Source organism: Mustela nivalis, assembly GCF_964662115.1.
Source record: "Mustela nivalis genome assembly, chromosome: 6".
Taxonomy (NCBI): Eukaryota; Metazoa; Chordata; class Mammalia; order Carnivora; family Mustelidae; genus Mustela; species Mustela nivalis.
Window position 1 is genome coordinate 29,893,998 of NC_139025.1, and position 14,222 is coordinate 29,908,219.

General features: G+C 53.2%; 2 protein-coding genes across 7 annotated transcripts in view; one reads left to right on the top strand and one right to left on the bottom strand.

Annotated features, from left to right (window-relative positions):
* DGLUCY (D-glutamate cyclase) overlaps positions 1-4,428 on the top strand; it is a 75,093-nt gene extending 70,665 nt beyond the window's left edge. For both annotated transcript variants that reach the window (XM_082735626.1, XM_082735627.1), the window contains one exon: positions 734-4,428. In XM_082735626.1, the coding sequence (XP_082591752.1) occupies positions 734-883 (150 nt within the window). In that variant the 3' untranslated portion in view covers positions 884-4,428. The remainder of the gene's footprint in view (positions 1-733) is intronic.
* A 1,118-nt stretch (positions 4,429-5,546) lies between these two features.
* Positions 5,547-14,222, bottom strand: part of GPR68 (G protein-coupled receptor 68) — a 29,881-nt gene continuing 21,205 nt past the window's right edge. For all 5 annotated transcript variants that reach the window (XM_082736686.1, XM_082736687.1, XM_082736689.1 and 2 more), the window contains one exon: positions 5,547-8,922. In XM_082736686.1, the coding sequence (XP_082592812.1) occupies positions 7,711-8,793 (1,083 nt within the window). In that variant the 5' untranslated portion in view covers positions 8,794-8,922 and the 3' untranslated portion in view covers positions 5,547-7,710. The remainder of the gene's footprint in view (positions 8,923-14,222) is intronic.

Sequence of the window (14,222 nt, forward strand, 5' to 3'; positions counted from 1 at the left end):
TTAAAGGCCAGGGGACCCAACCATGCCAATAATAATTTACCTGATTTCATGAGCACCTACTGTGTGCCAAGAACCACACTAGGTGCTTTACTTGCATTAGCTCATTTAATCCTTACAACAACCCACTCAGGAGACATTATTACTATTATTATCATTAACATCATTAACATCCCCATTATACAGATGAGGACACTGAGGCACGGAGAGGCCAGGGAAGACCCAAGTCAGACCTGTCTGATCCCAAACCCTGCCTGCCGGGCCCAGGATCAGGCTGCATTTCCTGCAGGGCCCCGCTCTCTCCAGCTGCTCCCCCATCCGCACTGGAGAATGCTGAGGGAGATGGGACGTGGCCCACACCAGCATATGATCAGAGCCAAGCAGGGGCTGGTTTGCAGGAAGTAGCCCACACTGTACCCACAGAAGTGAATCTTCCATGTTTTTAACAAATGCTAAATGCAATTTTCCATAATAACCACATTTAGTTACATGACTGTAACTCCCAGAAGAACACCCCAGATTCCTCTAAGTGGCTGCTTCTGAGGAGGGGCTTGGGGCAGTTGGGGTGTGAGGTAGGACACCTAATCTTCACGATGAGTCTCTCAGTGGCATCCGTATGGTTAAGTGAAATTTTATTTTTCAAAAAGAGACCACACCAAGTCAAAAGCTCTCCCTTCCCTTGTAAATGTATCCCCCTCGCTCCACCACTTCTGTCTCTGCCCTCGTTTTTTTCCAGGAAGAGAAGATGTTGGGCATCCTGGTGCGGCACAAGGTCCGGAGTGGAGTATCGGGGGTCGTGGGCATGGAGGTGGACGGGCTGCCCTTCCACGGCACCCACGCCCAGATGATCCAGAAGCTGGTGGATGTCACCACCGTGTGTATGTGACTGTGCCTGTGGCCCACGTACCGGATGGTCATGCCTGGACATGAAAATGTGTTACCCAAGGGTCCCAGCTTCTTTCCACGACAGCCTTGCACATGAACCCTGGCTCTGGGTGAGCCCTGCCCAGGATCCTACATGACCACTGCCTGGGACAGGGTGGTGCGGATGATACGGACCCAAGGGGAACCGTTCTTTGGGGTTTCCGGTTTTTTTCTTTTCTTCCTGAGTGCGTGGAGGCATTGATTTCAACCCTCCTCCCCCTGGGCACCCACGTGGTCTGCTCTGAGAGTCTTCTGATCAGTCACGTATGGGGACACCAGCAAAAATATTCCTTGCCAGGCAGACACAAGAGTAGGCATGACCGGGACCGTGAATAATACCACAGGCTAATTAAGAAATTTACAAATAATTTACAAATACGTAGTGCCTATTTACAAAGCTCTGGGACTTTATCACCAGTACCAAAATATTTATACCTTTGAAATGCTTTCTTATTCAAACAATGTTTTGTTTATGTGGTCCTTCAAACCTGCCCTTTCTCGTTTCTCGACATCACCTCCTGTATGCCCCCCGCCTCTCTTTACCCCCACAGGTCCTGGCATCCCCCACCCATCCTCCCCGCAGAGCCTGACTCTTCTCCCACTCCTTCCCCATATGCTCAGCCCCAGCCAGGAGCCAGAGGCTTTGGCCTTCCCACAGAGGAGGGCAGGCACCCTCCTGAGCTGGGGGCTGCGTCGGGATGGTGTTGGGCTCAGGTGCCTCATGGGATCCTTCCGGACAACTGTAGTCAGCTCGCCTACATCTCATTCACCATCTCGCACTGCATATTTCCCAAGAAAATTAGAAGTAGAGTCACTGACCACATCCCACTGCAGTCCCGTATTGATCGGGGACAGTACGTCGTGCTGGCTCACGGCTGAGTGATGGCTGACTCATCCAGATGGCGGAGTCTGGCTTCCCGGCCATAGCCCCAGATGCTTACTGGGGCTGCTTCATTTTATTTCCTTAAACGTGTCTACTGCAGTTTTTTAAGGGGCCTTAGCTGTAAGGCGTGGAACACATGCTACCCCAAATTGTCTACCCAGCTATAGAAGTTAAAGCCTGGGTGTACAGTAAGCAATCTGGGATTCACTTCCAGCGTGCCCTACACCAGGGCATGGCCAAGAGCCCCTGGCTGGAAGCAGGTGTGTTGGGGACCATCTAGACCTCCCCTTGTCCTTTTGGCCAAGTGTCCCCACCTACAGGTCTGTGCTTCTGCTGGTGTGAGCTCAGGGCGGATGTGCTCATTTAATGAGCTCATGCTTCCTCCACCTACAGTTTCTTACAGCTCGCCGAGTCCCTCCCAGACCCAGGCTTCATGGGCCAGGGGTCCTCCAGGGACAGTTTTGGTCCTGATTTGCGATGGCAGAGCTCCATGTCAGGCAGGCCTCTGAGAGCATCCCCTGGCATTTTTGAAGTCTCGATGGCTAGGAGAGAGAAAAACCCCACTTCAGTAAAGCTGCCATCACTCTTCTGATTCATATTTTGGAGAAAGACACTAATGGGCCTTTGGTTTTACAATCGTAATAAGAGAGTTCTGTTCTGACGTGGAGCGGTTTAAGGCAGGACCGTGTAATAGATTAACTGCACTGTGGCCAGAAGTTTATGGGGAGATGATAACTTGTTTGGGAAAGAGGCTGAGACCCAGGTGGAGCCCAGAGAAGGCTGAGAGTGGGGGGGTCCTTGCTCTGGAGTGAGGCACCGAGAGGCCCCCTGCAGGGACAATGGGGCTCAGGTGCAAGAGAGAGCCAGGAGTATACCCCTTAGCTGGGCCCAGCCCAGGGACCACCAGAGTTCTGAGCTCCAGGATTCTGTTTTCATATGTTTCTGTCCCACAGTAGAGATTCCTGGTCAGGCCTTTAGTAAAGTTTTGCTCAAATATGTCTCATCTTGGCCATGTTTTGATAAAGAGCCTGTGTCTATGTCTGGGGTAGCATGATGAGCATGGCTCTGACCTTGGGGAAGCAAGTTACAGCAGGACAAGAGTGACCCACAGGAAATGGTGGGGCAGCTCAGGGGAAGAGATGGGTTAGAGCATCCAGTAGATTGGATTTGTGGGGCAGGTGAACATCTCTGGTCATTTCCAGGAATTTAGGGGTCTCCTGGCAAGCAGGGTCTAGGGTGCTCTTTGTGTGTTCAAGGGCAGGCTGGAGATGTTGGGCATATGAAGGAGCACATACCCTGTAGACCCTGCAGGAGGTGAGACTCAAAGGCAAGCAAGCCAGCTAATGGGGTCAGGGTTCCTTAGCCCCCTGCTGTCCTCTGGTCCAATGTTGTCCCATTGCTCATCTGGGCAAGACGTTCCTCTGAATTCATTTCCTGCCCCTCTTTGCCCAGACCCTGCTGATGGCCAGCGCCCCCTCAGTCCAGCCCTCTACATTGTGCTACTTCCTACCCGTTCCATGTAGGTTCCTCTGCCCCTCAATGAAGTCTGTCTCAGAAGATCCTTGCTCCAGGCAGGATGGAGAAGATGTGGCTTAACAGCAGTTCCCATAAACTCAACATATGTCAGTCATGATGATCTGTTTGCCAGAAAAATTAATGTGTCAACAGAAGCACAGGGAGGTAAATGGTCCCTTTCTCCTCAGTGCACATCAGACAGGCTTAATTTCACTTCAGATCCAAGCATCACATTTGAAGGTGTGAGTTTTGTTTAGGTGAGGTATACGAAGGTGAGAGCTTAAAACCTGTTGAGTGGAGGGAGGTGGCTTAAAGAGCTGTCTGTCTGAGACTGGGCTGGATGCTCACCGCTTCTGCTTCCTCTTCCTGCATACATAGGAAAACTACCTTTCCCAGCCTTCCTTGTACTTGGGTTGGGCCATGTGACTGGATTCTGGCCAATGGACTGTGAGTAGTAGATATCAACCACTTCCAGACTTGGCCACAAATGCCCAGAGAGATTTTGTTGCTTCCCTACCCTGTGTGGATGGAAGAAGACACCAAGATGTTGCAACCTCTTGACAAAAGGATCCTGAATCACACCCATCACTTGGATAAAGACTTGCCAGAATTGGTAGCCTCTCATTGGACTTTGCGTGAACAGGAGACCAACTTTTCTTGTTTTAAGGCACTGTGATTTGGGGGGCTATATTTGTTACTATAGTATAATGCAGCTTTGTCTAATTCAAATGTAGAGAGTTTAATACTGAGAAGTGGGGTAAGAAAACTGTCTTTAGATGCTAGTACCTGAAGGACCATGTGCCCCAGAGGCACAGTTCATGTGCTCTAAGGCCAGTGGGGAAAGTGATCTACCTTGGCTCCTTCGGAGTTAAGATTTTCTCTCCAACCTTGGAATGACTTATCTTGGTTAGTAGCAAATTGGTGTCATTAGTGGTATTTGTTCAGAAACTGGACCATCATTTGGGGGGAGGGGATATGTCTGGGAAAATTCAGTGGAGAGGAAATTGGATATCATGACCTCTATGGTACATTCCAGCACTGCTATCTAATGTCTAATCTAGCAGTGTCCCGATAGTTGTTGAATTAAAGCAAACGGAATTGAAATCCTACCATTTCTCCTTATCATTGGGTACCATTGTGACCTGAGGGTGATTGCCATCAAAGGCCATTGTTTTGCTAGATGAGTTCCAGGCATGGAGGCTATAGGATCACCAGCTTCAAGAAGCAAGTTTTTGAGAAAAGCACTGAACCAAGCAGACCACCTTCTGGCTCTCTTGGTTATACCCGTCAGAGGAAAGCAGCAGATGGGGATGTATTCCGTGCTGAAGATTTCTCCCACTCTTGTCTGGCCAACCCACAGACCAGTGTATATAAACAGGAAGATGAGCCTTCATCTTGCTAAGCAACACTGGTGAATGAGAAAGGAATCTATAATCACTCTGTCACCTTCTGTCCAAACCAGATGAGCCTTTTCCTCCATCCATTCTCTCAGGAGAGAAAGGAGTCTTAATCCCCAATGATGTCCTCACTTAATCTGTTTGGAAGAAGGATCAATTCTTGCAGAATCCTCCAGGACTCCAGGAATCTGACCCAGGAAAGGATTAAGTAACCAAAACCAAATTTATGTTTTAATATGATGCAGCTGATCTTGAGCAATAAACATGTAGCCTGTCACTGTTGAGAAAAAGCTAAAACCTAAAAGGGCTGGTCAACAAATGTGAGCCTCGCCAAACAAAGCTTAAGTGGTGAGGACACCCCCTAGAGATGACTCAACAGGTCTTTCTACTTTGGCTGTCTTTCATTAATGAAGAGGGTGGTCTGTCTGATCAAGCCTGTCCTCACTGTGGGGAAAAGCCACCTAGAGGGCAGAAGGGGTCATGTGTCCAAGAACAGAGTGATAGTCTCCAAATCACAGGATCAGACTCGGTCCTCAAAGGGGAGGGGGCCAAATTAAGTCCCAGAGTGGATTTGCAACAGTGTGCTAAAGAGTTGAAGACACTTTGTGACTCTCAAGAAGAGGGAGAGTAGACCTAAGTTCACTTGAAGGTTCCATCTTTGTGGGTCACTGCTGGATAACCAAGGGCAAATACCCTAATTTCTCTGAGTTTTCTCTAAGAAATCCGATCCCTGGAACTTCCTGACTCTGCTGGATATTTCAAGAGCCGTCTAGGTTCCCCCTGGTATCAAAACACCCTTTTCCCCCCTAAGGACTGCAGCACACTCCAGCTGTGGCTGGTTACTTTGCTTTATTTGCAGACTCAAGTTTGCTACATAAATCCAGTGCACAGTCCAACACGCACATACTTGGCATAAAAGAGAGGACAATACAAAAATACAACTCTTGATAGTAAAAGGAACCACCGTCAGCTTACCCCAGTCCATCCAGTGGGAATGCCCATGTTTAAGGTGAAAATAGGAGGAAATTTGGGATGAGGGGGCATGGAGGCCTCAACCAGTGCCACTGCCCCAGTAAGATTCTGGGGTGAGACTAGGTAGACTTTTCTTGGCAGGTTGGTCACTTCTGCCACCTTCATATCTGGTCATTTCTTCCTTCAGGAAGGGAAGAGAGGCTCCCCAGGTTATGGGAGGCCCTCCCTAAGGAGCTACAGTAGGGCTACCTAGTCAAAGCCAATGTCATTTCCAGCACGGGGCCTCTGCCTCTGGGTAGCCCAGATTGGAGGGTAAGAGAATCAGGATAAATGTACTTCTTAGAGAAGGATGGAAGGAAAGGGGAAGAGAGATTGGAGATATTCTCCTTGGCCTTCCTTTCAGCAGATTCCAGAAATGTTCTGTGGATGCCAGCTTGAATCTCCCCATCCCTGGTCCCGTTCTAGGCTTGAGTCCACCCAGTCCACCCAACCCCATGGATGTGGGAAGCTTAGCTTGAATCCAGAACTCTGAGGGAAGTCAGAGCTGGCCCCATCCCACAGGCAGGAAACCTGAAGGGCTAGCATTTGTGCAAAGGTGGCCAGATCCTTGGAGCAGCGAGAAGTTCTTCTGGTCCTTGGCATGTGCACCAGGGTGGAGGCTCAACGTGGCTGGGCACAAAGGTGTAGGAGAGATGAGACTTGTACCGAGCCTTCGGGGACAGAACGAGAGAGAGCAATCAGTACCCTGGGCTACACGCGGCCCCTGGGACCTGCTGTCACCTTCCAGGGAGTGAGGTGGGCCACCTGGCAGAGGAGCCGTGCTGGGGAACGAGGGTGGCAGGAGGAGCCCGGGGCCCCCTCCTCTCCTTGTCCCAGGGGCTATTTAAACCATCATGGAGCTTAACCATAGGCCTTTGGGCTGAGAGATGCTAGAGAATGTGTCTCTATTTTACTTTGTTTTAGTTGAGGACGGTGAGAGGATATCACGAGACTGCTGCACACTCCACAGGGTGTGTGGTGGGGGACAAAGTGGGAACTGGGGGGCAGGGGGAGGCAACACCACCAGCAGTCACACAACCCCAGCCTCAGTGTCTTGGCACACAGCTGTCATGGAGATCAGCATTTGAACCATGAACACATGCACGTGTGCGCACACAGACCCACACACACACACACAGACACACACACACACACACACACACATCCCCAGCTTCTGCGTCTGGTGCTTCTGGGCAGATGGAAACAGAAAACTAATGAGCAGGACTCTGCGTGCTGGGAACTCTGTCCTGACACAGAGCTTTTGGTACCGGCTGTTTGAAAGGACCACAGACATGGCCCCGGGGAGCTCTGGGGAGCCCTGGGCTTTGTCTCCTATCAGTCCCGGGGCTTGGGAAGTCCACTCAGCTCTCCCTCTGAACGTGAGGTGAGCCTGGAGCTGGGGCCTCTCCTCTGCTGTCATTCCTCTCGCTGTCCCCCACCACACACTTCCAGCGCCCAAACACCTCCCTGCCTCCCTTCTCCCCGTCCGACCTCCCAGCCGGTCCTCTTCCCACAAAGGGGTGAGGCCCAATTGTCAGGGATGACAACACAGCTTCACATGTCGTGACTCCAGGAAGCACCAGGGCCTCTGGACAGGTGTCATCTGTGGCGATGGCACTGGAAGGCCCTCACATATGTGCACCCAGGAACCCGCCCTCACGCCCCAGCCCCATCCTCCATGCTCTCACACTCTGCACCCATCCCTTCCCATCAGCTTCTCTTCAAGAACCTCGTGGAAGTGACAGTTCGCCCTCTTCTCCTCCCCAGGAGCCCAGCCAGCAGCAGATGGCACCCGTCAACTCCCAGGGCTCATCCCCACTGGGTTCAGCAAGCTGGAGCGGGCTCCCCGGGCCAGAGAGTCTCTCACTCCAGCAGAAAGAGGCACCTGTCCTTGGCCAAGGGCAGTGGCCAGCGGTCGCCAGCAAGCTCAGCCCTCACCAGCCCCCCTGCAGACGGTGAGACTCTCCCCCCACCCCGCCGGAACTAGGCCAAGCCGCCTGCAGGGGACCCCCCGGCTCCGGGTGAGTTCGGGGTCTGGAAGGTTGAGTGGAGCCTGGTCAGCAGCTCGGGCTCGTCGCTTTTCCCGGAGGCATCTGCGGCGCCCAGCGGGTAGGCCTCCCGGGCGCGGCCACCCCCAGCGCAGGCGAGGAAAGCCAGGCAGGCCCCGCGGAGGCGGCCCAGGTCCCTGTGCGTGGACTCGCTGACAAAGCAGTAGAGCACGGGGTCGGCCACGCAGTTGAAGCTGGTGAGCAGCAGGGAGAAGTGGTAGGCGTTGAAGATGGCCCTGGCGAACTGGCAGCTGGCCTCCCAGAGGCTGCGCACGAGCAGCAGCGCGTGGTAGGGCAGGAAGCAGGCCAGGAAGATGACCACGGTGCTGAGCACCAGCCGCTGGATCTGGTCCTTGCGGCTCTTCTGGGTGCCGTGGCTCCGGCGCACGGCCCGCAGGATGCCCCGGTAGGAGGCCAGCAGCAGGCAGAGCGGGAAGAGGAAGCCCACCAGGAAGCGGTAGTGGTTGATGCCCCGCTGCCGCGGCTCCAGGGGATAGTGCTCGAAGCAGACGCGGTGCCTGTCCCCGTCCTCCACCACCTCCTTGTGCAGGAAAAAGTAGACGCTGGTCAGCAGCTCCTTGACCCAGATGAGCACGCTGACGGCCACGGCCGCCTTGAGCGTGCGGAACTGGTGGAAGCGGAAGGGGTGGGCCACGGCCAGGTAGCGGTCGATGGAGATGCAGCAGAGGAAGCCCACGCTGATGTAGATGTTCTCGTACAGCAGGATACCGCACACCTTGCAGGACAGGTCCCCGTGCGACCAGTTGTCGTGCTGTAGCACGTACTGCAGCCAGAAGGGCAGCGAGCAGATGTAGAAGAGGTCGGCCACCGTCAGGTTGCACAGGTACACGCCCAGCTCGTTGCGGGCCTTGATCTGCAGGTAGCCGAAGTAGAGGGACAGGCAGTTGGCCGGGAAGCCCACCACCAGCACCGCCACGTAGACCACCGGGGCCAGGGTCTGGTGGATGGTGTGGTCAATGCTGCACAGCGAGGTGTTCTCCGCGGTAGCGTTCCCCATCGCTGGGCCCCAGAGCACCTCACCCCTCACGGGCGCAGGGAACAGGCAGGTCTCTCCGTGGCCATCTTGCTAGTCCGATACGGCTGGAGCTATATGGAAAGCTGGGCCTCCTCGGTGGTGGGTAAACCCCTGAAAGGTAAAGGTGGGAAAGCCTTCGGATAACAGCAGCTGACATTAAGGTAGAGCCTACTGTGTGTCAGGTACTGTTCTAAGGGCCTTCCTTAATGGAGAAGATGGACCAACCTCAACCTTGACTATCTAGTTGACTCTCTTGGTCACATGCCAAGACACTAAATGGTGGTTTATGCCTCCCTGTCTCCCCTTCCCTGGCTTCCTGTTCCTTATTTATTTTCCTGGTCACTCAGGGCAGGGAGCAAGGGGAGGAGCTCTTATGAGCACACATTCACCCTGAGCCCCACTCTCCAAGGGATGCCCAAGGTGAAGATTGATTCCAACCCACACACAACAGTGAGGGCTCCGGCTGCTCTCCCCCATGACAGCACTAGGCATCAGTCACATTTTCCTACTTGCTCCCAGGAAGGTACCAGGTCAGTCAGCCCTGAGGCCACAGCCACTTCTGGGAGCCTCTCCAGAGAGCCCGGAAGTGGCCCCACCTTGCCACATCCTAGTGGGCTCTGGCAAGAAACGAAGACCACACTTCCCACAGGGCATGGTCTGGACCCCCGGGTGCTCATGGGGAGGTGCTACCTCACCTCCTCTCTGTGGAATTGAGGACACAGTGCAGGGAACAGCACAAGGAAGCAACAGAAAAGAGCACCAGGCCGGGGTCAGCTGCTTACAGGCTGGGCAAGTGATTTCCCCTCTCTGAGCATCTGTGTCCTCATCTGTAACCCGGCTGTAGAAACACCTGCCCTCAGGTCAGTATCAGGGCCACGTAAAATGATGGATGATGGATGGATGGATGGATGATGGATGCCAAAATCCACAGCATTGTTTTGCCAGAGGCAAAGGGGCAGAGTAAGAGATGGGAAGTCTTACATTGGTGAAAAGCCCATATTGTTGAGAATTTAACGAAGAAAACGCTATTGCTATGTGTACAGATACATTTGAAGAAGAGAGAACAAAGACTTCAGTTGTAAGTCCACTTTATAAATTAATATATCGAAACGAAAGGCCTGAGCTACTCTGTTGCTTGAGCTCTTCTGGCAGAAAAATCTCACTGCCTCTAAATCAGGACTTCTCAATTTTTTGTTGGTTTAAGAATCATCCTCCCAGAAAGCCTCATTAGACAGTTTTTTCCCCCGACTGCCCCCTTTCCATGAAATTTTAATATCCCCAATATATTGCACATCTGTTTGTGTACTGGGGCCCTTTGAAGGGTGACAAATCATTGTAATAGCTCCGGGGTTTTCTTCGTTCCACCCAAGAACCAATTCCAGCCCTGCCTTGAGCACGTACGGCCCACAGGATTGCAAATTCTGAGAGAGTGAGGTTTGAACGAAGCTGCTTTGAAGTATCAGGAGATCCCCTCTGCCCTTTGCATTGTCCTGCCACCACAGTCAAGCTGAGCTCGAGGACCCAGAAGGGAGACCCCTCAGAGTCTGCTGGGCGGCCACCTCACCACCTGCTGACCGCGGCCCCTCTGCCCACCGCCTTCCCCCTGCAGCTCTGTTGTGGCCCCTGCCTGGCCCTGGGGCCCCTGGAACCAGGGCTCGGCCTGCAAGGGGGTGCAGCATGCTGGGAAGGGACTCAGAGACACCCAGCCCAGCAGTTCCAGTCCTGGGGTGCACGGAGGGAAAACTCGAGGGATTCCCCTACAACCCCTGCTCAATCTTATCAACATGTAAGATCAACATGCTCAATCTTATCAACACGTAAGTATGGGCATTGTCCCTGGGAAAAGTTCCCTGCAGCTTTCATAAAGGTCTCTCCTCAACAGGCAAGAGATGGTCCTACCACAGCTACCCTCCTCGCCTGGCTCCCTGGGGCTCCCTCCAGCACCGCCCCTCCCTCACCGCAGCTCTCCCGTCCATGTCCCCGCACCTGACCCACATGGAAGCCACAGCCCTCTTTTTCTAAAACAACCAGGCCTCTTCTTCCTTGCTTAAAAGCCACTGAGATGGCTTCTTATCACACCTGCACTAAAACCCAAACTCCTCATAGGACCTACAAGGCTCCGCGTCGCCCACCACCACCACCACACGCTGTGCACTAGCCACAAAGGCCTGCTGTCCGTGGCTCAGGCCTCGGCTGCATAAGCGGTGGCCTCTCGGGGGTGCTGTCTCCTGCCTCCCCCCCACCTCCACCTCTACCTCAGGCCTGGCTCCCTTTATGCAAGACCTCCACTGACCGCCTCACATAAGCAGCCCCCACCCTGCCACCCTCACGCCGCTCCTCAGAGCCCCCCGGGGCACGCAAGATTGCTCTCGCCGGTTTGCTTGTCTGTGGCTCCTGGTCTCTCCCCTCCGCGGGACTGCGAATCCCAAGAGGCCAGAGGCCAGGGGGCGCCTCGAACGCAGCCTGGCACCTCACACGTACTCACGAACACTTCTGGAAGGAATAAGTGAAGACCACCTCCTCGTTTCACAGGTGAGGACACCAAGGTTGCCAGATGCCGGACTGAGGGGCTCTCCCCGCAGCATGTCCCACCTCCCGGCCCCCACCCGAGACTCACTCCCAACCCCTCAGTCTCTAGAAGACGAGGATTCCCACTCCGGCTCAGCTCTCCGTCCTCTCCAGGACACAAGCCTAGAGTCTCAGTGATGGTGATGAGGGGAGTGCTTCTTGGTGTTTTTGATGGTGGTGAGATATATATATCAGACCATTTACCTCGTGGAGCATTTTTAAGCGTACAGGTGATCACTTACACTCTCACGCACCCAGCACCACTGTCCATCTTCAGAACTTTCTCATTTTCCCAAACTGGAGCTCTGTTCCCATGAAACGCTAACTCCCCATCCCCCTCTGGCCCCCAGTCCCTGGCACCCGCCGTTCTGCTCTCTGTTCCTGTGAATGTGACAATTCGAGGGCCCCCGTCTAAGGAAATCGTTCAGGGTTTGTCTTTTGGTGACTGGCTTATTTCACTCAGCGAATGCCCCCGAGATTCACACCTGCTGTGGCATTTGCAGAATGTCCTTCCTTTTTAAGGCTGAATAATATTCTGTTGTATGTATTTACTGTATTTGGTTTTTCCATTCATCTGTCAGTGAACTTGAGTTGTCTCTGCCCTCCCTGTTGGCTGGGGTTGCTCTGAACATGGATGTTCGGTTATCTATTTGCGTCCCTGCTCTCAGTTCTTTTGGGTAGATACCCAGACGTGGAATTACTAGATCATATGGTAGTTCTATTTTTAATTTTTTGAGGAACTGCCATTCTGTTTTCCAGAGCGGCTGCACCATTTCACATTCCCACCAATGGCGCCCAAGGGCATCTTCTTGTTTTTTCCTTTTTGCGTGTTTTGGTTTTGCTTCTACGTTTTGACGGTGAGAGGAAGGGGAAAGGGGCAGCTGAGGCCTGTGACCCCAAAACTCAGCTCAGTGTGTCGAACCAGGTCTCCAGTCACCTTCCTCTTGCCAGACCTCTTATCCCCGAATCCCAAGCCCACACCTGTGGGGCCGAACGGTCTGGCTGGCTTCCACATGAGAAGTGGACCGCAGCACAGGGCCCCAAACAGTTCCCCAGAGCACTCATTCAGGACGAACAAAACCAGAGCGAAAAACATATCCTGTCAGGTTTTAGGAATGCACTGGGAGTCACTAGGCTGAAGCCTATTGTTTACTAGCAGTGAGTGTACACGTGTGCGGGGGGGACGGGGGGGGGGTTGGGAGCGGGACGGCTCTGGGGCACCAGCTTGTCCCTTCCTCCCTCCTAGGCCAACAGTAATAGAATTCTGGCGACCAGAGTCAAAAATATTCAAGCCTGCAGGGCGTAGAAGAAACATTTACTATGTTTAGATTCAAGTACCTCCTACATTCACTTGTAGCCAAAACAGGATTTGGGTGTTCGAAGAGCAGCGGCTTTCGAATTTAGGTAACATCCGAATGCCCTGGAAGATTTGTTGAAAACAGATTATTGAGCCTCCCCTTCAAGGTTTCTAAGTCAGTGGGTCTGAGGTGGGGCTTGAGAATTTCCAGCATGTTCCTAAGCTGATGCTGGTGTGGCTAGCCCATAGAGCACACTCTGCGTTCAGAAAGGTCTGGGTTTTGGCTCCTGGCAAGTGGCAGGATAGGCACCCAGACAACACAAGTTCCCAACCTGGGGAGCAGAGGTGGCTGGAGGGGAAACCGAAGCCCCAGCAGGACCTTGCGGGCGGAGCCAGGAGATGGCCCATGCGAGGTCAACAGCCTGATTCAGTCTCTCGAGAAGCAGTGACTGGATCTGTCAGGATACTTAGCCATCGTATTTGCAAAATCTTTTGCAGAGCATTTCACACCTGTCCCCACCCCCGTCTTCGCAACGGCCCTGTTATTTCCCCCATTTGAGGGACGAGGCAACTGAGGCCCAGAGAGATGGAGTGGCCTGCCCAAGGGTCCAGTTCTTCTGTGTTTCTCCCGCCCTCGGGAGGCCTCCAATCCCACAAGACAGGAGCAGCACATGCACAAATTACTGCCACCCGACGACAGGGCAGGGTATGGCGGTGCCTGCCGTAAGCATCCTTCTCGCTCACATTTAATGTTGGTTTGTTCTTTTCACTCCACACACACCGTCTGGGGGACAGCATCCTTCTGTCCTGCCAGCTGGATGGCAGACATCACCGGCATCCTCCTGCCTCACGGGCCAGGCTCAGTGGGACCCACCCCACTGCCATCATTTCTGCACGAATCTGCTCTTGGAAGGGGGCATCCCTACCTGTCCAGTTGAAGGGCCCTCAGCTTCTTTCCTTATCTTCATCCAAGGCCTCCAGTTAACAACCCTGTTCTACCATTTTCAACTCCTAAATATTTCCCACATCAGTCTCTTCCTCTTCAGTTTCCTCACCAGTGCCCTAGACTGGCTGGGTCAAGACGTCATCCCCAGAATCAGCTCAGTGGCCTCCTATTGGATTTCTTGGCTCCATCTTACCCCCCCGTAAAGCCATCCACTAAAATACAAATCTAACATAACCGTTCCTACTTCAGATCCTTCAATGGTTCTCCAATCTTCCTTCCTTCCATCCATTCACCCATCCGTTCACTTATCCGTTCACGCAACAGAAACCTACTGAGCAGCTGTTATATGGAAGCCACCGTATCAGACACTGTCACTCAGTGTAACTCAAGCTTCATTTAGTCTCATGGGACAGTGAAGAAGACAAGCGAAACCAGCTCCTAAGGAGAGCACAGGATTTTAAGGGAGTTCGTAGGAGGTAGCCCGGCCCACCCCAAAAAGCTTTCCTGAGCCGCAAGTCAGGCTAAGACAGAAGAAGGGGGGAAGGACTGCCCCAGCAGAGGGAAGTTTCTGTCTGTGGAAACAATGTGTGCAACAGGACA